Source organism: Tauraco erythrolophus, chromosome 20, assembly GCF_009769465.1.
Source record: "Tauraco erythrolophus isolate bTauEry1 chromosome 20, bTauEry1.pri, whole genome shotgun sequence".
Classification (NCBI taxonomy): Eukaryota; Metazoa; Chordata; class Aves; order Musophagiformes; family Musophagidae; genus Tauraco; species Tauraco erythrolophus.
In genome coordinates this window covers 3,449,364-3,475,676 of record NC_141484.1, presented here as the reverse complement: position 1 = coordinate 3,475,676, position 26,313 = coordinate 3,449,364, and the positions used below count along the sequence as shown (strand labels likewise).

At 39.6% G+C, this 26,313-nt stretch overlaps 1 protein-coding gene across 3 annotated transcripts in view; it reads right to left on the bottom strand.

Moving 5' to 3' along the window:
- PRKCA (protein kinase C alpha) overlaps positions 1 to 26,014 on the bottom strand; it is a 149,383-nt gene extending 123,369 nt beyond the window's left edge. For all 3 annotated transcript variants that reach the window (XM_086624296.1, XM_086624297.1, XM_086624295.1), the window contains exons 1-2: positions 25,842 to 26,014; positions 22,323 to 22,354 (exon numbers count right to left, since the gene is read on the bottom strand). In XM_086624296.1, the coding sequence (XP_086480422.1) occupies positions 22,323 to 22,354; positions 25,842 to 26,014 (205 nt within the window). The remainder of the gene's footprint in view (positions 1 to 22,322; positions 22,355 to 25,841) is intronic.
- Between the last annotated feature and the right edge of the window lie 299 nt (positions 26,015 to 26,313).

Sequence of the window (26,313 nt, the reverse complement as noted above, 5' to 3'; positions counted from 1 at the left end):
CAAAAAGAGGTTGATTAGGTTAATGCAAGGATGGCTACACAGCTGCTGAGAGTACATCCTTTCAAAGCACGTTATAAAATGAAACTGATTTCACAGGGGCCAACTCTTTTACCAGTAACGTCTAACATTCTCCATCAAACTAAGCAGTTTATCAGAGGATTACAAGAAGATTACTGAAATGCATCATATAAAACAACCCTCCAGAACAGATTTTGACACTGTCACAGCCTGTAAGGGGGAAACACACATGAAATCTGGTAAAAACCTTCGAGCCTTTTTACTCGTGCTTGAGTCTTCATATCATTATGTTTTTATATTTTCCCTAGTATAGCAGCTTCTACACAATGTAATAATAGGATTTCAGTTTCAATTAATTTTTTCTATCTCATATTATCAGCCCTTACTAGCTCAATAAAAACTTATTAGCTGAATATAGCAAAATCCTACTTAATTAGGAACAGAGGACTGAAAAGAACCTCCAAGGGTAATTGAATCCAGCTTCTTGCTCCTACTGGCAAGCACGACACAATTCTTTTCAGAAGGTCATATTAAAATCACTTGGTTTCTTGGACTGCTAATCTCTTCGGAAAGCTATTCCAGGACAAATGTCTTCCAACAGTCAGAAGATCTGCAATTTTCATTCTCAACTTATTAATGACAAATGTGGGCTTATTTGTCCTCGGATTAACACAAGATCACCGTCACAAATGATCTAAGTACTTCTGAGATAAAAATGTCACTGGCAGCATCGTAAGTGAAAAAGAAAATAAGTACACGATAGAAATAAAAAGTGTATCAGTGCTGAAATAGCAGACTGTATTTTAAATGTACAACAATAGTCTTCAAGTACTCAAAGAAAACCTATCTTCAGTACCTGTCAACCAATTCCAACAGTTACAGAGCACAACAGTAACAAAAGCAATAAACAAACAGCACAAAATAAAAGCAAGTGGTGGTACTACAAGAAAGGTAATTTATAATTCTGAAATTGTTGCTGAAAAGAAAGAGCAAAACTTTCAGATCTTTCATTTAAAATAATCAGAGGCTAATAAGCTCACCATTAATTTTTTAAATTTTTATTATTATTATTTATTTTTTAGGACAGCAGAATCTGGTGAAAAATCTAGAAGACATCATCCAAGAGACAAGGTTTCACAACACTGTCAAGGAGACACACAGCCCAGAATAACCATAGTTACATGAACCTTTATACTGTATGCAGAGAGCATTATCTAGAATATTCTTGTTCTAAATAGGAAAAAAACCAACTTCCATAAACACTGGTATGGATTTCCACTTACATTTAACAGTCAAAACTACAAAGACAATAAAGTTTTCCAACTTAATACTGCCTTAGTCTTCTTACATCATATATTTAAAGATATTAATAGAGGCCCTAAAAATAAGCATTATACATAAGAGCCAACAGAGATACCTAATACTGCACAAAATGCAGTCAAGGGAATGAGTGCCACAGCTATTTTTATCAAGAATAAAATTTTCTTTTATATAGGAGTTAAAAGACTAATTAATTTTGTGGGAAAATGAGAAGGTTGAAAACAAAGTACCCCAAACACGCTACAACTCGCTGGCACCTGGGGGTACACCTCACCTCCCTGGTACACAGCAATCAAGTAGGAGAACACTATTTTTGGCATCACTCATTTCAAAATTTTGCTACATTTTAATTGTGAAATGATCACTTCTACACCAGCCAGCAAAAGCACCAAAGAGGAGGAGAAATTATGGTTACAATTAAAAACATATTCACATATATACATAAATGTATCTGTAATCAAACATTATATAAATAAATAACGTACCAATGTACCACAGGGTCAAAAAGAGTGGCTCATCAGCACAGTCTGTTACAAAGGAAACCTTCACTTCTAAATATTTTTAAGGCTTTGATGTTATTTAAAATTAAACCAAAGAATCAAGAAATAAACTGATACGTTTCAGAACACTAAAAACTTCAATACTTGGGAAAAAATGTAGAAGTTTCTTCTAATGTGACTCAAGTTTGATTACATCATGATTGCACATGAATATTATTTCAGTCTTATATGCTATAATTACACAATAACCTGAATATAAATAAGCTCTGAAGGATTTAAAAAAAAAAAAAAAAAAAGTGATGAGAGATGACAGCACTTAGTTTAAACAACTTAACTTTAAAGACAACTGGTGAGTTTATTCCCTAGTTTTGAGCACCGAATAAAAAACTTCAGCTGTGGAATATTCTACTTAAATACAGATTACTATCTAGTATAAATGACTATTCTGTAGCAAATTTCTAAACCATTTTGAAGACAAAGTGAGCTCCAACAATATTTAGTCGTGAATTTAACTACCTTGCACCTAAGCTTCTGTAAATGGCTAAGACAACAGAAAAATAAATCACAGCAGGAACAGACCTTGGGAACTTTTCCACAAACAGACTGATAACAGTAAAGAAATAAAACCCAATTTGCTTCATTCACATCAGTGTGCAAGCACTGCATTTCTTCAGTTTCTTAAAATGATTCTTTTGAGATTGTTTTTTGGTAAATATTTTTTTTCCTCCAAACATTCCACATATGGTCAACACAAAGCAAGCTTCAGTGTACAGCTTTCATTATCATCACTATTAAACTCGATAAGAAATCTTTAATTGTCATAACATTTATGAAGTAACCTACTCACAGGATAACTGACAAAACAGAAAGAAAGGAAAACATTTACATGAGAAAAAAAAAATCAAGCAGCAGATTTCAAACTATATGCCACAGAGAACATATAGCCCAATCAAATATTTAATGATTTCCAAGTGCCAACACCTCTGAAAGTGCTAACAGGAGTGAAACAACGTGTTTTGAATAATCTCTTTAATTCCCTTCATTAATTTCACAAAGGGAACACGTAACCCTGTAAAATAATCCACTGAAGTTTTTACCAAGGAGGAAGTGCGAGATGACACACACTGTTAATGCTCATTCAGAATTATCTGCACAAACAAACATTTCAAGTCCCAAGGAGAGCTTATCTGGTACCAAGATGAGGCTGGCAGTATCAATAGTCCTTAGTTAATTATTTCTAAAGAGTAGTAATTAATGTCTGGGGGAGGTGGAGTGGTTTGTTCCAGATCTTCCTATGCAAGACATTCCAAGCCTCACCACTTAAAACATGCAGCATGTTTCCCGTGGCAGAAGTGCTCTGCAGGGAAAAGTGAGAAATTCTCCTTACAAGCTAAAAATGGCATGGCTCTAAAGTCTCTGTTCCTAAACGTTGTAAGCATCTCAGTTAAATAAGAGAAACAAAATAGATTGTAAGTATAACGCTCATTTTTCAGATTTTTATCCATTCTTAAAGGAACAAAAGCATGGCACTGGTGCCCGCAGCACTGCAGGCAGCGCTAAGAACCGATGCTTTCTGACCCAGCCCGGACAGACCCTGGGCACATCCAGGTGTCCCTGGCAGAGCAACCAGCTGAGCGAGGTCCAGCTCTCAGGCAGGTTCTACAGCTTGTGCCGAGCCCTGCACTGCCAAAGCTGCACTGCACCCATACCTGTGCCACCCGCTAAGGTCACACCACGTCTGCACAAGCTGCAATCCCCACGGGAGATGCAGAGCTGACACACGGGTGCCTCTCCCAGCCCCAGCTCTCCACTGCAAAACAGGAAACAAGAGCATTTTACCAGTAGGGCTTGAAGGGATCCATAAATCTGGGGTTCTTCAGTATCACATTAATCTTATCGCTATAAGGTATTTCAGATACACCCAGCACATATAGCAACTAAACTGCACTTACTACATGGCACGAGGTTGCTGGCAGAATCCCTTACCCAGATAAACAACGTCACACAACGCTGTGCAGGCATGTTAAACCATGTTCCAACACATGAAACACCCCACCGAGAGCGTGCGAGTTTTCCTACACGGCACGTCACAAAAGTGACTCTTTCTTAGAAGGTATCCATAAATAAAAGGCTGGAATGTCACAATATACAGGCTATGAACGGGTTCCCGGGTTATTTTTAGCTGAGACCAGCTGACTGTTGTAGTTCAGAGTGGGATTTGTTAAGGGTAATAAAAGAAAATGAATCTGATGGTAAAACAAGGAAAAATACGGAGGTCGCATGGAAATTCATTATAAATTGATTTCTAATTAAAATATTCAATGGCTACACTTAGCATTTAGAGAATCAAAAAATTGTTTCAGAATGCATTTATAAAATATTTTGTGTATGCTAAAATGACTGCTAGTGGCAAAGCAAAATAATAGAAGCTGAAGAGACTGCCATTTACTTATTGCATTTTTGATGCAAGTACTATCATACCAGGCTTCAATGAAATTAAATAGCACAAACTACTTTTCACTTACTGCTAATAAAAAAATATTAGCAACTGGGGAAAAAAAAAAGCTCTTTCTAAACACTCAACAAGAACTAGAAGGAAATACTTCATTTCAAATAAAATCTGAACAGTGAAATACAAAACTGAAATTTTTCAAATACATGCAAAACAACATCCTGGAAACATTTTACTTTCTTGGAATACATTCCTTCCCAAAGTTTGACATTCAAAGTGTTCTAAAACTGGAGAAGACCTGTACCAAAGTGCAAAGCCAGCTGCCTGTACGCTCCAGCAACCACTGCCTGCCGCCCCGGGAGAAGGTGCCCAGGCAGGTGCCCAGGCAGGTTCCCAGCTGCCCTGTTTACGGCACTCGCCCTCTGCCAAAGCTCCTCCGCTTCTCTCTTATCAGCTTCCTGTTTCTCATTTCCTTCTCCTACGTTTTCACACGAGTAACTACCACGATGGCATAAATTCAGGGCAGGTAAACCCTTGCCAGACACAAATCCCTTCCAGGGCGAGAGGACAGAACCAGCCCACGCGAGTTTCACCCCAGAAGCTGGAAGTGCCTGGGCTCCAGAGGCAGGGCAGGGCAAGCCAGGGCATTCCAGGCTGGACCCTTCTGCCCCGCTGCTCCGGGCTCCAGCACAGCCCTGCGCAGAAGCAGGCTGGCACGCACGCCTTTGCCATCTCCCAGGGAAGTTATGTACTCTCCCTCCAGCTTGAGAGCTGCTAAACTAGAAAGAATCCGACTCAAATTGAGGTCAAAGAAGGAGCTGAAGATAGAAAAGGTGTTGCAGGATGAAAGAAGCGATGTCAGTAGGTGCAAATAATTCTAGAACTGAGGAGGTTCATAGCTACATTATATGCTGTATTTTTAATACATCTCCGTTTCGTTCCATCAGCTTCAAATAAGGAAACATCCCAAAGATGGTGATAGCATGCTGAATTTGTTGCTATCTGCAGAAATTAGTTACTATAAATAGTTTTTCCAGGCTTTAAGATGCAGCTGTACCAAGTTTCCACCAGAATCAAAATCGCTAAGCCATCGATTTACTGCATCATTGTTCCACAGAGGTTGTGACAGTGTCCCACCACCATCCTATTTTTTTCTGAAGACACCCTGGCCACACATTTTAATCTTATTTATCTTTAAAGATGGAACGCCATCTGCAACAAGCTTTTAAAACATTTCTTCTCTATAAACAGAATCCAGCACTGATGATAAGATTCTGTTAGTATGACTGGATAAAATTTTGCTGTGTTAATCATGACCCAAAAACAGTGCCATGGTCTAGAAGGAGGACTCTAAATTTCAGAAATATAGTACAAACCACATTACAACCTTAAATGTTTACCTGTTCAGCCCTTACACGTAACCTTTCAGCTGCAAACAGTGATTTAACAAAGCCAGGGCAGTAGACACTATCGGTACCCATAATAATTTGCAAAAAAATCTCAGACTCACATGGATTTCCTAAGTTAAACCTTGTAATGGACTGAAACTGAGGAAGTAGTGCACTGCCTTCCAACCTAAATACATAAAATCTTTTAACTATGAAATCAGAATTTAAATTCACACCTGTCAAGCAAGTGATAAAATGAAAATACTGGAGCAGTGACAAGCTTGGGTCTGGCACAGGCAGGGTTGTTGCAGTTTACAGAAACTCATCACAGAACTGAATAAATGCCAGCCAAATGGATGATCTTAGGAAGAGATTACTTGGGAGCAAGCAGCCATTGAGAAAGGTATCCAGCATCCATTTGTTCTCATTTAAACAACCCTTGAGTCATGTAGCGCCCTACAGAAGGCCAAAGAGGTTCAGAAGAGAATACACTTCCCCATCAGAAATCTAAATACAAGAGTAAGATAACACACTCATTCTTCAGGTATAACGACTTATAAAAATAACTCCTCATTGAAAGCCCAAATTAACTGACTCTGCTTCTAGACAATGACCTCCTTTATCATATTCTGCTTGGAAAAACACAACTTTCCACCAGCCAAAAAATCCACACCTCTTCTGCAGAATAATGAGCAAGGGCAAACACAGGGGAAGCTCTGATCAAGCAACGCTGTGCAGACTGCTCTGAATTGCACGGTTCTGTTCTTACACTGACTCATCCCTTTAACACTCAGACTCCTCAGGACAAGGATTCTTGTACAGCATAAATATATCTTTGCACAAGACTCTGTACAACAGTGATGAAAACCTAAAAAAAAAAAAAATCTTGTGTCCTTGATTGTGACACAATCCGTGTAACCTATGCACTTCTAAATATCACTATTTTATAGGTAGAGACAGTATTAGTCTAACACACCAATGAGATTCAATGCAATTAGATTTTTAATGTTTCCGAGAGCCTTAAATCAATGACAGAAATGCAGAGTGTTACGTCTAAAGTCAATATTTAGAAAAAACAGAGACATTTTTACTTGAGAGTATCATAAGCATGTTATGATCTGCAAGTCCATGTGTGAAAAGAAGGCCTAAGGGTATGCATGCCCTGGTAATAAGCAAAACAAGAACATCTGGAACCCTGATAAATTTCTACCTTCTAAACGTATCAGTAATCTGTAAGTAAAAAGTTGTTATCAGATATCTTGGTATTTTCTCAGGGAACAGCACGGAGATTTTTTTAACCCTAAAATAAAACATCTTCACAAATGGCTCTTTGCATAAAACTAACCTGGAGACACAAGCACAATTTTAAAAAACACACTGGTTTAGTGCATTCTTCTGGAGAAAGCTTAGAGTTTCCCATCAACACAAAAACCATTTGGGACACAGTTCTTTTGAAGCTGAGAAAACTTTGACATTTTAAATTGTTCAATAGAATCTTTGTGTAAACTGGTCTCACAAGATAACTTAATAAACAAGATAGAGAGGTTTCCACATCCCAACTCAACTTGAAAGCAATTCACATTTTAAAACCAGCACTGCCTAATTTTAGAACTATCATGCAGATACTACACGTGTTAAATAATAACCCGTGTTCTACCTCCTAAAACCAAAGTCCAAAACATGCATTAGCAGAAAGACTTTTTTCTATTTTCAGTCTGAAGTTTTTGAAGGAATCATTACCAAGAGGGCTGAAAGAAACTGACATTTTATTCTGTGTTAACAGGTAATACAGAACTCATTATCTTCCTTCAGGGCTTCCACTTCAAGTGCCACGTGAATGCTTTGCAAAGTTCTGGTGCTGTAATTGCCACTACGCTTTTAAGAAGAGGTAAGTGAGGCTTGTGGCACTTGTGCAGAGAGCGTGAGATGATGAGGAGGGAAACGGCTGGGAGCACTTCCATCAGGGCTACCTGACGGGCAACTTTAGAATTAGGACATGCTGTTATAAAACACAGCAGGACATCAATTTCTAAGAGCAGACATGTGGCCTTGAAAAGCATCCTCATGGCAACATGGATTATGCCATTAAAATGAATTAATAAAATATCAAAGTTGAGGGCGAAGCAAAGGTTAAAGGGTTGATTCACAGTCTTAATGCTTTCCCTTTGAATGCAGAAACTAAGCAACATTCCTTCAAAACGAAAGAGGCAACATACCTGGGGAAGTCGAGACTAAACCTGGAATTATGAGCAACTAAAACCTGTGAGCTTTAACTCTTGGAAAGCCACACGTGCATTTAGGCTACTGAGCACTGGCAGATTTCGAACTGACAGAAAATGTGAACAAACTTCAGAATTCACTTCTGCAACAGTCAGAGAAACAAAGCAGTTGGAGAGAAGCCACATGAACCCAGCTCTTAAGAAGGTCTGCTCAGCTTTCCGAGCAGAGCTCATTCACATGGCCCACACTTTGCTGCTCAGCACAGCTGTTTCTAAAGCCACTCCCCATTCTAGCAATGTTTTTCCCATCCTGTTTCACAAAAGACTTAAACATATTTCCAACAGATGTGTTTTGTTCTTCAGTAATTTCGTGATATTTCCTGATGACTGGTTAACACAAAAGCTGTAGCTGGTTGATCCAAAGACTGCATCTGTTACCCTGCATCTCCCCATCAGGTCAGAATGAATTTCTAACTGCAGAAAGAGATACCAGAGAAGAATAAATTACTCCATTTTCAATCCTCAATCTAGGGATAAATAATTTGTCCATGCAATAAGAGCTGGAATTAAGGGTTCTATTTTTTCAAAAAGACAACCCACAACATTTTCTTATCAATATTACAGATAGCACAGCAGAAAATATCTCTTGATCATTTTCTCAAGCAAGAACATTCTCTTTCTCATTTGATTTGAGTCACCCTCTTAATTTAATCAACTGTGCACAGCAAAATAACCTGAATGGAAGAACTCATTCGCCTTAAAACTCAACAGTAACTACAGACAGAACTTGATCCAAGGAATGAGTTTCTCCTATCACAACACACATACCAAGAGCCATCACCTGAGCTTTTCTTACACACAACAGTACCACAGGAAAGTTACATATTAAGTGACGAGGACTTACCTGCTGAGAACAAGTATATCATTCTGCTCCACCGATAACTATATTCTAGAATAAGGAGGGGGGAGGAATGAAAGCAAAGAATCATCTCTCTATCATTAAGCCTGACAGAACTCTTATTTGCTGAGAAATACAGAGTGCTGTAGGCTTTTCCTAACAGGATCAACACTGTGTAGCATGGTAAAGTCATCCAAATTATTTCACATAGTGTATTTATGTATTACAATGCACAGGAGATGAAGCCATTCTCTGAGTTACCTAGGAAGTAAGAGTTGCATCTTCTCACTACTGCTTCCTATTCTTATGAGAGATATGTGTATAATGAGATTTTTTTTTTTCATGGGGAGTTGGCCACTCTTTCTTGATGAGGTTTATATTATATCAAATTAATGTTTCAGGTGGCATTTATAGCTCTGTCCTTACGTACAGCTACAACGAGCATAATTTAAATTATATCAACAACTTATATGACAGAATATTTTTATGTAAAATTTTAAGATATATTATCATGTTATTAAATTGAAATTTCAATATCAAGCTCAAGCAAATAATTTCCACTTCAAAAAAATACATAAGGAAAGTGATGGGATAATACGTGCACAAATCTGCATAGTTAGTATCTCTCTAGGTTACTAAGCCTTCCGTATCAAGGGCATCTCACTTTACTAAATATTAATGCAGAATTCTGCATAATATGAGGCTTCAGTTACACAGAGGATCTCTGCACTGCAAATAAAAATAAGTATTAAAGCCTATACTATTAACTACAGATTAAGGTCAGATCCCAACAGTTGTTCCATATAGAACACATAGACCGAAGTCCTCTGACCATGATACTGATCCATTCATACAAAGCAGCTTGCAAGATCCAGGCTTTAAAATGTTAAGAACATTTATTAGCTCAACATGAATGCAATCCTACACTCTTACAAAGACTACTCCTGTCTGCAGAACTGATAGGAACTGCATTTTGGAGGTTCTGGAAATGTACCAGTCATGCTACCTTCTGGCCAGCCTGGTTTCCCTTCTCTACACTTCCCATTTGATGGTTCTAAAATGAACCCTACTGATTTTATCACCGATTTCCTTTTCATTTTGCCATGTTAAATGTCAAATGATCCTTATGTCTGACACTGCCCTTTTAATTATTACAATAAAAGCTTAAAGCTTATACCACACCCATCCCCCCACCCCTTCAAAGCAAGGCTCAATAAAACGTAGGCAAAACAGTAAGAATTCAAAGGTCAGTATTTGCATAAGTTGAATAAAAGCCAAGAAAGAACACGATTTATTAAAAATTTAGTTCTACAGTAGGTTCTACAATTAGTACTCTTTCCAATGTATTGATTTAAATTACAAAATAAACTCCATGGATAGTGTTTAGGACTTCGTGAAAATTTACTGAGCATATTTATCAAGGTTTTTTGCAGAAAGCTTGTTTATAAAATCCTGCATAAACCCAATTAGACCTCCCTAATACATTAATGATATAAGATCAAGTCTTTTATTCCCTTCATCAATCTTCAGCTACACGTTTACTTAAATAATCAATACTCCGAAATTATGATGTGTCCACAAATTCACGGCCTTGCATCAATGAATTTGTTCACTCGATATCTACTAACGTGAAGCCTCAGTCACTGTCAGTCACACTAATCCAACCACCCACACTTCATTGTTCTGTTATCAGGATTCAAAAGCACTTAAGATGACAGGAGCAGTAAAAAGCCTTGGAACTTTATATGCCCATTACCATGACAGGGTTGTTTAAAAACTGGAGCTATAGTTGCAGCATATGACTATAAATATGCACAACACCATCACCACCAACCCAGAGAGAAGTTTAAGACATAGGCAGGAAACAAAAGAATCTGAAGTCAAAGACCTTCTACAGAAACCAGGAAAGGGATGCAACAGTGACAAAGGTTCGCCCTCCCTCTTCCCAATATAGAAACGGTTCTATTATCAAATATTTTACAGTGTTCTTATTACATTTCCTATCCTATTAATAAAAAAAGAAACCTGTACTAGGACAAGGCATACTGAGTAAAAAGTCAAAGCCGGGCATATCTGCTCTGTTATTTCTGTCCCAGATACTAAAGCAGTCCTCGGCTTCCAGGGGCTTCCCCTTTTGATGGGCTTTCAGGAGTACCCCTGAAAACCAATGGACACTGCTGTCTTCAGGATACTCATTGTCAAGTATTCAAATCCACAGAAACTATGCAAAACGTTTGCTGCCACGAAATGATGATGCAGCATATACTGAATTATGAATAAAATACAAGCCTTAAATAATTGTAATATAAGGTATTTATATTCTAAAATGAAAATGACACCTGACCTTGTACCAGGTTTAATAATACACAACTCTGCTTTTGCAAAGTGTTCAAAGAAACTCAAGTTCAAGCTTAATTAAATGAACAGAACTTTACACAAACATGACAACTGCACTGTTCCTCATCATTCAGCAGCAGGAAGCTGACAGAAGACTTCAGTTCTGCAGAAATCTTAGAAATAAGCTTTGTTGACTTCTACACACATGTCAACAAAAGCAGGCATCAGCTCTACAGCCTACAAGATTTATCAGGCACACTGGGGTATCTCAGGCAAAACAAAACACTTAAAAGCACCAGTGAGTGAAACAACTGGCACCAGCACACAGAACACCCGAGCGTAAAACCATCTACTGCAACAGCGCGCTGTGCAGTTGGCATAACGACTGCACCATCTATTAGGAAACAGTACCACTTCTAAAGGAAAAAAATGTACAGAACATAGCGACTACCTGCACTTCAAAACCCTCTTCGGCAACTACGCTGTTTTTCAACGCTCTTTTTTAGAGGTAAATCAGGGATATTGCTGCACAGGCAATTCAGAAACCAATGCTATTTGTACCAACACATAGGTCAGATTTAGACAGGCAAATAGCAACACAAACAAATAAACTACCATGGAAAAATGCCCACTGATATACTAGGATAAGAATGGAATTTTAGTTAAGTTTTCATTTTTAACAAAATGCACTTTTATTCCCCAGGGTCTTCGGATCTCCCAGTAACGTCAAAAGGAATTCTGAGCAATATACAGGCACCAAGACATTTGAAAAAATTACACAAAATTACATTTTTCTCCCTTCTTTCTGTAATCTTGCAACATTCCTCTCAATGGGCCTATACACATACAGAGAAACTGAAGAACATCCATGCACAGGACTGTACCCACTGCTTGCTGCTGCGTTCATATCTGCTTGTATTAACAGAGGAGTCCCATTTTATAGAAATATATCCAGCAGATGTAATTTGTAAAAGTTGATGACAAGAAAGGAGGATATAAAACTGACAGACTTGGAATGATCTCAGATTTAATTCATTTAAAGTAAAAGTTAGCAAACAAGGTAAGATCAATCCAAAATCTGACTAATTTTAGGGCACATTACAAACTCAATGAACTAACGTGCCATAGTGGAAAAACTTGGGAAAAAATATATGTACCCTCATAGTCAATTCTGTTGCATTAGGCTATTTCTATATTTATTGTAACATGATTATTTTTAACAATTACTCTGAGTCAAACAAATTAAAGGAATTGTTAGGTTGAAATCCACTGATTGTGGAACAGAAGAAAAATAGAGAAGCCCAGAACCTGTCATCATCTTCAGACACACAAAAATTGTCTGGAGCTCAAAGCTTGTGTGCAAAAAAAATGGAGAACCAGTTCAGGAAAGAGGTACCAGAGAACAGGTGCTAGGTGACACTTCTGTAGCCAGAGCATCAGAAGATGCCATGGAAATGATGATTAAGGGAGTGGAGCATCTCCCTTATGAGGAAAGGCTGAGGGAGCTGGGTCTCTTTAGCTTGGAGGAGACTGAGGGGGGACCTCATTAATGTTTATAAATATGTAAAGGGTGACTGTCATGAGGATGGAGCCAGGCTCTTCTCAGTGGCATCCAATGATAGGACAAGGGGAAATGGATATAAGCTGGAACATAGGAGGTTCCACTTAAACATGAGGAAGAACTTCTTCCCAGTAAGGGTACCAGAACACTGGAACAGGCTGCCCAGAGAGGTTGTGGAGTCTCCTTCTCTGGAGATGTTCCAAACCCGCCTGGATGCGTTCTTGTGTGATCTGATCCAGGTGGTCCTGCTCTGGCAGGGGGACTGGACTAGATGATCCTTTGAGGTCCCTTCCAACCCCTGACATTCTGTCATTCTGTGAAATGCACAGTGTGACACAGAAGCAGAACGAATGACAGACTTTGGCAAGCAAAAGCCACTATGAGGGGGATTGTTTTGCACCTTCCAAAAGTTTGTGCAGAGAGAAGCGATAAGAATGCAGATCATGATTACTAACAATAAACTTCTCAGGAAACAAAATCAACCACTAAAAAGACTGATGTACACAACAGCTTTCCATAAGATAAGGCTTCTTTCTGCACTCTTTGCCAGCACAGAAAGATTCACCCTTTTTTTTTTTTTTTAAATAGTAATATGACCAATTTCTTGAGGACAAGAATAATTTGAAGTGGGTTCTGGCTGATGTCTTGGTGAGTAAAGAACAAACTAAAACCCGGTACAGACTTGAAGTTGAATGAAGATGAACTATTCTTCCAACTCATGCTTGTACATGAATAATGTTTTGTTTACTGAGAAACTAAACCAACACATTTAGCACACATTCCAGAGAAGTTAAAAATGCTATTAATTTTAAATGAAAATGAAGTGTGAAATATCTGTGCTTTGGAAAGAGAGTTGCATTGAGAACAAAATTCAACACTCTCTGATACACAAATTTCTATCTTCAGTCGTACCTTGTCATATGCACTTTTTCCACATATAACACTAAAATAAGGAAGGATAGTATCTGATCCACTTTCTCTGAGTTACTGCTTATCGTTTTTGAACATGAAGGAGACGCACTCACGTACACTACTAGTGGTTCTGAAACTCAAGCACACAGAACCCCAATTTCTAAACATTTGATACTTACAGATTTAAAATTTGAAAATGGTTAATTACATTGATATCCATATTCACTATGCTAGCATTTTAAAGATCATTTGGAGGGGAAAAATAATTTTCAGAAACACAATCTTCATCAAGTTTTGCTCCAGAATAAAAATAGCAACCTCCAAATGCAATTACAAGCTTCGTTTACCTATATGCAAATGACTGCAACATATACAATATGTAGAGCTTTATACAACTCTCTTGATTGAAGCTAAAGGAAAAAAGAGTGCAGCGGCTGCAACTCCAGTTAAAAATTATGATTTTTGTTTCATGAATACGAGTTATTTTCCTAGCAAAAAGAGAAAAAGAAAACAACTTGACAATTACTACCCAAGGTAAATAAAGCTCTGAATGTGCCATACACGCTATTTGTGTAGATCATTGTCCATTCATAGACACTTCTGACAGTGTCAAAGTCTATATATGTGATTGTAAATGAAGAGCAAATATTTTTGTAAATCTTGACAGGCCATCGTATAAAGGTAAGTATTAACTAGAACTTTGCAGCTTCTTTTTAAAAACTAAAGAGTAGCAAATTAAGACAGTACTAATGACCATAGTTTTGGTTTCTATGGACAAACTTGCATTTTTAGTTAAAAAAAAAAAAGTGACTCTGAATCAGCTTTAATTATTTTTCTAAAAAAGACATTTTTTAAACAATGGAAGACAGACAAAAATAACTCCAGTAAGCTTCTATATTTATAGGGACATATTCCCGACTTCTAATAAAGTTCATTTGATGAAAAGATTTTAGTTAATAAAGACAGTAATGTGATTACAAAATCTACATGAAGTCGCTGGAAGATATTCTGAAAAAAAGACATATGTGTCTGCAGCACTTTACAGTTTAAGTACTGTAACTGCAGAAAGGAACAAAAAAACTTCATGTAAATTGAATTATAATTAAGAGATCAGAGTAAATGACAATGAAACCCACAGAAAGATATGTACACACGTGTTCCCTTGCCTGACTTACAAGGTAACTGTTATGAATCACATTTATGGAAGGCAGATTCATAAATAGCTGCAATTGAAAAATTAACAGCTGATAACTGACTCCGGAGCACTCCCAGCCTCTACATGTCTTCAACAAGCACTGCTGAAATCAGTTAAATTATAATGTTCAGCATCTACAAGAATTTAAAAACACTTACAGGGCAGTTCCTGTCATTAATTACACATATGAGAGCCCTTCGCTTTTAGACTTTTATGCTTTCTACTGCAGATGCAAAAGCTGAGAAACTGAGCCTGAAGTATTCGTTAAATAACTTATTTTCACCTTTCACTCTGAAGAGAAACAACGTTTAACAAACGTTAAAGAAATAATTATCAACGCATCCCACCGGGGAAATTTGTTTTCTTCAACTTTCTGCAACTTTCTTCCCAATGTTCCATGAAATTCTGCTCATGGCATAAGTCACTCGCATCCGCAAAAATCCTGTATAAAATTCACACCGTACGTGGCTGCACGTCGGCAGCTGATGGGCAGCACTACACCAAAGCAGAGCGAAAAACAAAGAACATGCCAAACTTTATCTTGCCCAGGACGCAGACTGGTTTATCTGTCAACTGGGAACGAGCTATCACTCCCACGTTTAATTAGAAGCTGAAGAGCTTCACAGAATTACATCCAGGGCACTGGAACAGTCAGTTTCTTTTAACTGGAACACACTGCTGGGATATCCAACTGACTCGAGTAAACAAAACAAAACTTAACATGCAAGAAGTGTGGGAAGGGTGAAGATGATTTTGCCCTCTAAATGTAATACAAGAAAAAACACTTTTGCTGCAAGAGAAGATTTAATTATGTTTCAGTTTTGATGAGCACAGTATCACCAAGGAAATCTTCCAGGAAAACAGAACTACAATGGCATATTTCTCTGTGTACAACACGACAGTGACATAGAGGGAATTGTATATTTAGTGAATTGTGTATTGTGTCTTTATTTGATTTATAGAATTTTTTTTTTGTGATAGACACAACTGTAGTAACAGATAGCTCACAAACATGAATACACACATCTTCCCTCTCCTGATGAAGACACCCTCTTGTCCTTCCCATAGAGCAACGATGCTCAGAGACAACACATCCCCTTCCCTGCACAGGAAGCTGCTGAAAGCATAACCTATACGTCTCCATTATCAAGTTAATGCTTCGACAGGAACAGATTTGTAGAGGAAAACAGTGCTCAGAACCAGACACCCACACAGCCACATTTCAGGGGTTTTACGTTGCATTAGCTGCGGAGTGATCCATGAACCAAACACCCTTCAGCACCTGGAGGACATGAAATGAGCTGCTCTACGCAGCTCTCTCCAGTATCACCCAAAGGGAATCCACTTTGCATGCTTCAAGAGCACCCAGCAATGCAAATGAAAGCACTGTAAAAGCAGGAAGGACTGGGATACGCATTTCCAAAGGGCTTTCCTGACCTAACACTAATGTATTCGCACTCATTAAGAGTCAGGAGTTTCACCTGCATCTGTCAACACTGTTCTCAGTAAAAACTTGGAACATGGGTAATTTTTCAAAGATCTCTCAGAGCTCAACTGCAGGGATAGGAACGGAATCTCACACTGGTATCAGGCAGCGAACAGGACCGTGTTTCCTCCTAACATGGGACATACATTGCAAAAAGAAGGAAAGGGGCAGCCAAAGGAGGGGAAGAATAAATAAATAAAAGCTGACCAGACAAATGCAGAACAAGCATCTTATCTGCATGCTTATAATCTGTATGTCAGATTATCTGCAGATCATTAAAATCAGTGTCCTTTGAGAAGGAGCCCACAGATACTCAGTCCACAGATCAGGCTGAGGGCAAAAGGCCGACAGAGGACAAAGCCTGCTGGAGGAACCGTGGAAACTGTCTGTGCACAGACATAATTTATGCTTCCAGGTGGCTTTTTTTGTTTTGCTCTTTTTTGTTTGCTTGTTTGTTGGTGAGTGTGTGTATGTGTTTGGTTTTTGCTGTGGGGATCCATTTTTGAACAGATACCTCCAAGTTACAAGCATGAAAATACATTAATGAGCTGGCTGCTTTAAGTATATCTATACTGTTTCCATTTCAGAAGATTTCAGGCTGACCATTAAGTTACCTAGAAAGCATCAACAGTCACAGACTCTTAGTGGCTTCCACAGAATTCATTACTTCCATGGCATTCATTACTTCCAAGGAATTCATTACTTCCATGGAATTCATTACTCAATCTCAGGCTTATAGAAATAACGTAAACTAGTATCACATGGCTAATAAGTAATATAAAGAGCACAAAAACCAACACACGTTATTCAAACCCTGGTCTGTAATATCCAGCCTTACCACAAAAACGATAATGATACAAGAGAAGTAGTTCTGGCATACAGAAGGGAACTTACTTAACTTGTATCTTATCCACCCTTTGGCAATAACATTTCCAAGTAAGGAAGACAGAAAATATTTTTTATGAGAAGCAACACAGCAATGTAATATGTTTTTCTTTATTAGTTTGTTGGGGTTTTTTGGTTACAAATGAAAATGAAGATAGTAAAATGAAGAAGAAACTGTTGGTAGGGGAAACACAGCTATCAGGATGGAAAACAGAGAACTAAGCCTTGATCCATACACAAGAAAGAATTAATTTTGTTGCTTCCTCTATAAACATGTCATAACAGAACTAAAGATCAATAAAAAATGTACATGTCAACCAGGCCACAGATATTCAGAGCTTTCATTGGTTCAAATCTTCAGATCACAGATTAAATTAAAAATTAGTTTCTCAACCACCTCTCTACAGAGACCTTTAATACAACACTTTTAATGAAAACACATGATTTAGAAAGGAGGAGGCATCCGTGGGTTCTTTGGTCGTTTCACTGCAGAAGGGAGATCAAGAACTAGCAGATAAAAGATAAACAAAGCAAAGGAAATGAAGCGCTGGCTTCATGTGCCTGTGTTATGATATTTGCAAGGAAAGTAAACCAGAATAAAATCTAACCATTTCCATTTTTAGTGAAGGAGTTACTATAGATGTCCGACTAGCCCAGAGCCAGCAGTGTTAGGAAGGGCACCTAGCCTGGCACAAGCTGTTCCAAAAAGCTTACCATGTCAACTTATAAATTTCAACATTCAGAAAAAAATAGTCTGAAAATAAATTGAAGGAAGATAGGGGGAAAAAAAAGTGGAAAGAGCAATAGTTACACAGATTAGCTAAACATAATAATCTGCTTTAATTGATTTCTCTAATTTTTATGTATGTAAATCAGAAAACGAACATGAAGCTCTTCCTTAGCTAGTTATTATCCTCAAGCCAAATGTATTTCAAAGCTAAACTATAACTGAATATTGCACATCAGTAGACCCTGCAGGAACCATGTGAAAGAGGGGAAACCTGTAGTTAATAACTTCAAATTTTTACCATTTGGGAGAGAATTAACAACAGGCCCTTAATCAGGAGTATGAGTTGATTGCATTTATATTACTGTAACTAAAAATATTTTCACTTCAAGGAACTTGCTGAGCCTTCAGTACTGAACTTAAAACAACCTCTAAACATACATAAATACATGTTCTTCAACAAACATTCTCCACATTTTAGTGAATCACTATTTGTTGTGCTCTATTCACCAGAAAAACTTGTCTTACAAATCAAACAGACTGCAACAAATATAGGTTACACTCAGAGTATAACAGTGCATATCAAAAGAACGATGAAGCCAAAATTTAAACTTAAAAGCTTGCTTATTTTAAAGCCTGCTTTCTTAAAAGAGGAACTTTCATACTCTGGCAGAGTGAAAAATGTTTCAAATTATTCCATTTTTCACATTCCTCTTGTAGTATAACCAGGTGCATGTCAGAGAAACACTTTCAGCATTACAGACAACTTGCTGTCCCGCCTGACAGTGTAAGAAAACAAAACAGAGCCCTAATCCCTTTAAATAATCTTACCATCATGCTTTCCCTAGCACAGTCAACAGAACACAGCAAGATAAAACAGCAGAGTAACAATTCCTGGTTCAAAAGCGCAATATTTTAGAATAGCTGATGTTCATATAAATCAAAACACAAATATCAAACAGCAAAATGCTTCCTAATAACAGGAGGCAGTGAAAACGTATTCCTTAGGAGGAAGTTAATCCAGCAGAACTTCCGAGTGCATTTTCAAATTCACACATTACCAAAGGCAGGTCCACACTTTTTCCACTGCTACTTTTTGACCCTAAACCTTCTCTCTCAAAAACTTACTTCTGATAATGCAACAGAATTCTGCAGCCTCTGTCAAATAACATACCAGAACTCACGTCTGCAAACCCAAGTAGCCATTCTGAGTATCTGTTTGCCAGTACACCCAGTAGCCAGCCACATCAGAGTACATGCATTAAGACAGACAACTACTTAGGACAGGGACCGCCTCTCGCCAAGCACTGGCGCAGCAATAATGCAATTGCACCCTGAACCTCTGTCACATTAAGGGCTTTAAAAGCCATACCAAAATTGAATTTATTTTCTTTTGCAAATTCATAGGGATCCCATAAAAACGAGGGCAGGGCGGGGGTGGAAATCTGCTCAGCTTTTTAACACAATAAATGAAAATATTTCTCTTCAATTCCAAAGGACTCATTTAAATGTTTTTACGCAATGCTGAAGCTGAACACTACGGCGAATTCAGAACACAAAAATGATCACATACAACCGAAAACGTGCGCCAAGGCTCAAGGCAAGCCTGATGCAAAAAGGTATTAATGGTCTAAAAAAAGATCATTACAGGATAGCATTAAGTTTTAATTCAAATAAAATTTAAACATAAAATAAAAATCCTGTCTTTTGAGAGTATCTCGTAAAATTAAAACTAGAACTGCATTTTGTGCAACGCTTTTTTAAAGGAAGTTTTAAAAATATAGAAAAGCATACTGTGTTAGCTGCAATGTTTAATACTGCATAAACACTAGGTTAGGACTTTTGTTTAATTAAAGAATGACTAACGCAAATATTAATAGAATAATTGCAGTTTCTTAGAGTAGAAGCATCATCTGAGTTTGATGCATTACTATTACGGACCTTTCCTCTTCCCTCTGGAAACAAAAGCTAGAGGAATTTAAAACAACTTGGGAAATAATAAAACCACCCAACTCGGAAACCTGCCTGACATCAAATTTCTGTCTAGCAGGAGGTTTTACAACGCTCTAGAAAACAGAGCTAAAAAAACTTCTTCTAATGGAAACTCTGACGGACCAAGAACTATAGTCACATTAGGAGCTGTCATTGTAATATTCTTTCCTTTCCTTCATGTCATACTGAAATTTCCATTTTATTCTTCATTTGTCATCCTTTTCTGTGAAGGTAGCCGCTTAATTAAAGAAACTAGGGGTTTTTTTGCAACCTACCTTCTAGTTTCACACTTTTTTTATTTAATTCTTCATATTCTCACTAATTTGTCTTTCCAGCTTTAGCTGGTGACTTTTCAGATGAAAGCTTCAGAAAGTTGCAGAAAAAAAAATAATTCAGTTGCTTAACTTTATTGTGGAAGTTTTATTTTTCAAGACTCTTATCCCAAAAGTATGAACTCTTAGATTTTGATTACAAACAAATGTAATGAATGACAGCAAAAAGCCCCACTACTTATAAACTTATTAGTGCACCAACAATAACTTGCTACAAACTACCTAAAATTCCAATATTTCTTAGAGATTTGGACTGTATAAGAACACAAACAAGAACACTGAATACAACAGTGACCACCATGCAAAAATTGCAGAATCTTGCTCTGATGCATACAACAGTCGGGTTTGAAGGTGTCTAGATTCCTGAAAAGTACCACTTCTGAAGCATTTAAAAATAAATCAAGCTGATCTACTGCTTTTACTTTTGTTTGTGTTCACGCACTGAATTCAAATTTTTAGCTAGGTTTATAAAGATCAGTTCTCATCAGACAAAACTATTCCTAGACAGCTAGCATTACGATGGTAGACAGAATTCCAGCCACAGAATACACAACACTGGAAAGGCACTGCCATATCAAACTGGATCTGTGGCTCAAATGAGTGAATCATGTCCAATTCGAGCCACTTGCTGCCTGGCTGGAAGGTGGGAGAAAACTGACACTGTACAAACTGCAAAGCTTAGGATATATAACTCTATTATTTAAATGCAGACCGAATTATTTTCTGTATACCAATGGAAATCTCTAATGAATATCTAAATAATTCCTCAACTAAGAGCCACTGAGCTATCCTGAATGGGATTCAGGAAATGACATTCCACCACCAATGGAGGACTACAGATTGATCTATAGCACTGCTCTGGAGGATATCTACAGATTTTAGTATTGACATCTTGGGACATGGAGGAACTCGTAAAAAGATTTGTAGCAAAACCTTGGTTGCATGCTTACCTTAACAAGGCATGCAGGGTTTTCACTACCTGTGTGTCCCTGCAAGTGTCTCCTTGCAGAAGGAAAAGTATTTATCGTGATATCTTTAAAAGACATCATTCTTTTACATTCAGTTCCTCAGAGGTTTAATTTAGAGAAGCATCAAATAACATCAACCTTCACAAAAATACCACAGAATCTGTAGTTTCACCAACTACTAAGTAAAAGCAACATTCAGGATACTCAAATATGCTCTAAAGCATTGGCAAATAACTATTAAAAAAAAAAATGTAACAAAAGAAACAACCAAAAGGGTAGCTAATGAGTACACAATGTATACGTGCAGGTGAACTGGTAGGAAAGAAGGTGGGGAAAAAGAAAGGGACAACAAAAAGCCTCATCCTAATTAGGTAAACATATGAAAAAATATGGTAAACGTAGGAAAAAATAACAATAGTTGAATGTGGTTATTTTATGATTAAATGCCAAATAATGATAAGGATTTGGAAAAAATATATAATATGTGAGAATACAGCATATCACACTCTGGCCCTCATGAAGAGAGTTATCTCCCACTATAGTAGCTTCCAATTTGTCAAGGTCAGTAGAATTTGTTAAATCAGTGATTGTGCAGGGATGGATTTTTTTATAATTGAGTATTACATAAGACAGAAAAATGCTGTCTGTCCTAAAATATAGTTCAAATCAAAGGTCCTCCTAAACATACAGTGTATGAGAATTAAAAACGAGGAGTTTGGGTTATGAAAAGAAGCCATATGACTAAAAAGTGAATCCATTTTCCAAAACGCCCACACAGAAAAGAGCTTCTGATGTGAAAAATGCTCTCTGCAAAAGCTAAATTGCACAGATTATTTTCATGAAAACTTAGAAGCTGCACTAAATGCAGATTATATGACATTTATCGTGACGAGATTTAAAAAAAAAACACTTTGTGTTATTACAGTATGCACAGTTACTTGATTGTTCAATGTATATGATATAAATACCAATCGTTATTTAATTGAATAATTATCTTCCTTTAAGATTTACATAGGCAGAGACGCTTGCCTAGTTTTCCAGGCTTGTTTCCTCCTTGCTGCAGGCAAGTTTTGGCTGCTTTCAAAGTAAGATGCAACAATGTGTGCTAGCCAACAAAGCATTTGTGGCTTACCTTGGCACTGAAATCCTTGTTTCCCAAATCCCCTGCATAAAAAAAGAAAGAAAGAAAAAAACTCTCTTAGTATATTTGGTTATAATTTCTTCTCAGTGATCTATAACAACACAAAAACAGCTTCATATTAAATTACTTCAGATTTTACTAAGACAGCAACAGATTTTAAAATATACAACACAGAACAGCCCACCCATTTCAAAACAGAGAACAATAGCTGTCACCAGCTATATAATTTCAGCTTCTGGCAACATTTTTTTTTTATTATTATTATTTTACAAGCTATTTTGGATCTACAATTATCATCACCTGTAAATAAATTGAAACATTATGCAATAATCCATGTCACATGTATACTTAACAGCAATGTAAAGTATTCCAAGTTCTAGCAAAGGTGTATAAAACAAGCCAGACTTAACATTACATCCAAATTTTAGGATTGCATGCCAATGCTGTTATGGGTGTCAGCTGGATACCAGTCATGTGTTGCAGGAAAAGCAGGCAGGTTAAAGGTTTTGCTTGTTTCAATACAAATGAGAAGACAGGCCCATTGGTTCCACACTAATTATTCTTCTAATTCCTTGCTTCATTTCCACAACAAAACACAAATGTGCGTGCAATACTTCACCAACAACACAGTGACACACGAGCCTGGTACATGGTACCCGGAATCCCAACATATATTATACCTCTGGCAAATGGTACTGGTTTGGGGTTTATTTATTTGCTTATCTTTAAACATTCAACATTCTCTTTCCACAAAAATAAATGTTTTGAGTGTCCTCCCTGTAAATATTTCTCGGCATTTTCCCTCTTTGGAGAATGTTTTTTCACTTGGAGAGCTGGAGCTGCTTACACTAAAAGACAAATGAGCCAAAGCCATGAGCTGTAGAGGCCAGGCAGTAGGCTGCGTGCAATTAACAACATGAAGTTTAATTATGAAGTTTGCGGAAATGTTTTTTAGAAAATTATATCAAGGATTTTCCCACTTTATTTATTTATGTAGAGAAGGGACAAAACCTTTGGCAGACAGTTACTTCAAGTGGAAACCGAAATTACACAGCTTTGAAATTTCTACACATCAGTCTCTACCTGTTGTTTTTAGGGCCTAAACTAAGAAAAACAGAAGAAATATAAAATTGTTTGTTTAGTTGGCAGCACATGTGACTACACTGTCACTCTGCTGCAGTTCCCTCTTGTCTTCACAAAAGTAAAAAGCACGGACTGGAAGTGTGCAAACGCAATTGCAGGAAAGCTGACAGCAGGACTAAGAACAGGAAACAGACTTCAGATAATTTTTTGACCTTTTAAACAGACTTATTCGTAAAGAACGTTCCTGCATTATCTACTCTAAAAGCACAGCCATTCGTCAGCGTTTGAGCTGGATTTGCACACTAACCAGCTGCAGCCCACTCTGCTGCCTCATCAGGTACCAGGGATTTTAAGCAAAAGTTCTTAAAAAAAAATATCAACACTTGAGAAACAAAGCAGATAGGTGAAAGTTGTTTATGATAAGGCAGCACTACACTATTTCAGTAAATATTACCTGGTCAAGCGTAGTCTAAGAACACAAATCTATTTGTGAAGTTCATTGAAAGGTGGTATTTACTATTCTTTATACCTTAAAACATGTGTTACGTGCCACGTGTCACACTGGAAGTAGACGAAGCACTTTCTAGGGGGTATGATGCTTATTCAAGAGTTGCCCATCTTCAAATGGGGAAATGAAAAGTTTTTGAGTTGTCACTTGCTCATTTGATGAATGTGAAGAGCTTCCTTAGGCTCACTAGTGAGAAAAGACAAATAAGCACAGGTACTCTTGCCACCTGCCAGCTACAGGACACCCTTCCATTTTCACATCCATCCTCTCATCAGATGTCTTTTCTCCTGACAATATTCCACTCTGGTTTTTAATTGTGCTGGTTAGCTGCACAAACACAGGCTGACAATAACCCTGCAGCATTCTTTCACACCTCCCAATTCAGTCTGGTTTAGATTAACTTTGAACCAGTTTCTGAAGGTCTCTCACTTTTACAATACCTAACTGCGCAATTTTTTTTTTCCAAATAGGAAAAAATAATTAAAAATAAGAAACAAACCCAAACACTCAACAAGTTGACATGTTTCTCTTTATTTCTTCTGCAGCCTACCCATCTCAGTTCTCCTTCCGCTCCTCTCCCCCCTTACTCTGCGAATATATTTTAATCATTTCTGGAGCAATCACAGTCTCCTCTTCAGCGTGCAAACTGAGGAAAACCCAAGAAGGAAGGCAAAGGTCTGTGCCCAGACGCATAAACACATACGAAAAGAGTGGGACACCTGCCCAAAGACACGGTGCCAGCTGTGCGCAGACCCCTCTGCGTCTCTTACAACTTTGGCGAAAATAAATCACAGCTCTCGTTTTCGGCGACAAAACCTGCGCTGGAAACTTCAGCAGCAGAGCAAGGTGGAGGAGAGGAAGCCCGAGCTGGTTTTGAACGTACAAAACATTCACCCAGGCGCAAGGAACACACCCGCTGCTCTTGCCTCACCTTGCCGGGCGCTGGGCAGGAGCCAGCAGACGCCGCACGCCCACTCGCCCCGCTCGGCGAAGGAAAGCCAAGGGTGGCGGGCAGCGCTGGAGCCGGTGGGTGCCGGGAGCGCCGGGCGGCTCGGCCCGCAGCTCCGCTGCCATCCTGCCCAGGAGAGGGCACGGCAGGAACCCATGGGTACATTTTTTCCCTAACAGCTTGGCAATGAGGGTGTTGGTAGGAAGTTTTCCTCCCTTCCTCCCTTCTCTCCAGCAGGAACCCTTCTCTTACCAAAACCTCTCCCTTTCCTAAACATGTCATGTCGCTGTGCGTTCCCGATCTCCGTGCCCTCCCCCTGCAGCAGGAGGAAATAAAGCAGGCACCGCTCGCGAAGTTAAAGGCAGGGCTGCAAGTTGTGCCACACACCAACACCCACAGCCTGAAACCGAAAACCTTCCGTTCCTGCGGCGGCAGCTGTAGCGGCGGCTGAGCCCCCCCCGCCTCGGGAAGGGGGCTCGGCGGGTGAAGTCAGCCACGCCGAGCACAGCCAGGGTCGGCGCGGGCAAGAGGCGAGGGAATACAAATCGGGATGATTTGGGAAGCGATGTCCCCAGCGCGGCTCTCCAGGGCCAGCCGATCCCTGCGGCACCGGCCAGCGCTGCCCCCCGAGACCGGGGCGCGCCCAGGCTCAGGCAGGGCCCCCCCGGAGCACCGGCGGCCGCTAACGGGAGGAGGATGGGACAGAACCGAGGGCAGCGCGGCGACACGGCTCTGCCCCACCGGGGCTCACCTGCCCGAGCCTGGGGGATGGGGCCGGGGGCAGCCACCCGCAGGAACGGCGGCACCGAGGAACCGGCGGGTGGGAGGGCAGGGACGGCGGCTCCCGGAGCCCGGGCACGGCGGCGAGGGTTTGCCCCGGAGTGGGGGAATCCCGACAGCTGAGCGGGCCTGGGCGGGGGCGAGGGGCCACCGGTGGGTGCCGGGGGAAAGGCGCTGCCGGGGGTCTCACCAGATGAAGTCGGTGCAGTGGCTGCAGAAGGTGGGCTGCTTGAAGAAGCGCGCGATGAATTTGTGCTCCTTCACCTCGTGCACGTTCTTCTGCCTCAGGGCCCCCTTGCGAGCGAAGCGCCGCGCCGCGTCCGGGGCCGCACCGGGCTCGGAGCCCGGGAACACGTCGGCCATAGCGCGCTCCTCTCCACCCCCCTGCCGGGAGCCGGGCCGCGCCGGGAGTCGCCGCCCCGACGTCCGCCCCGTCCGGCGGCCGCCGAGTCTCTGGCAACGGCGGCGCTGGGCGCTGCCTCCCGCTCCCGCGCCTGACGTCGAAGCGGCGCGTAGGGAGCGGGAGGAGGATCCCGGGCCCGCGCCGGCTGCTCCGCCCGCGGGGTGCGCGAGCCCCCGGCCGCGGGCGGGGCGGGGCGGGCCCGGCGCGGGGCCGCCCCCTGCCGGGGGGAGCTGGCGCTCGGCGGCGGGGGGGGGGGCTC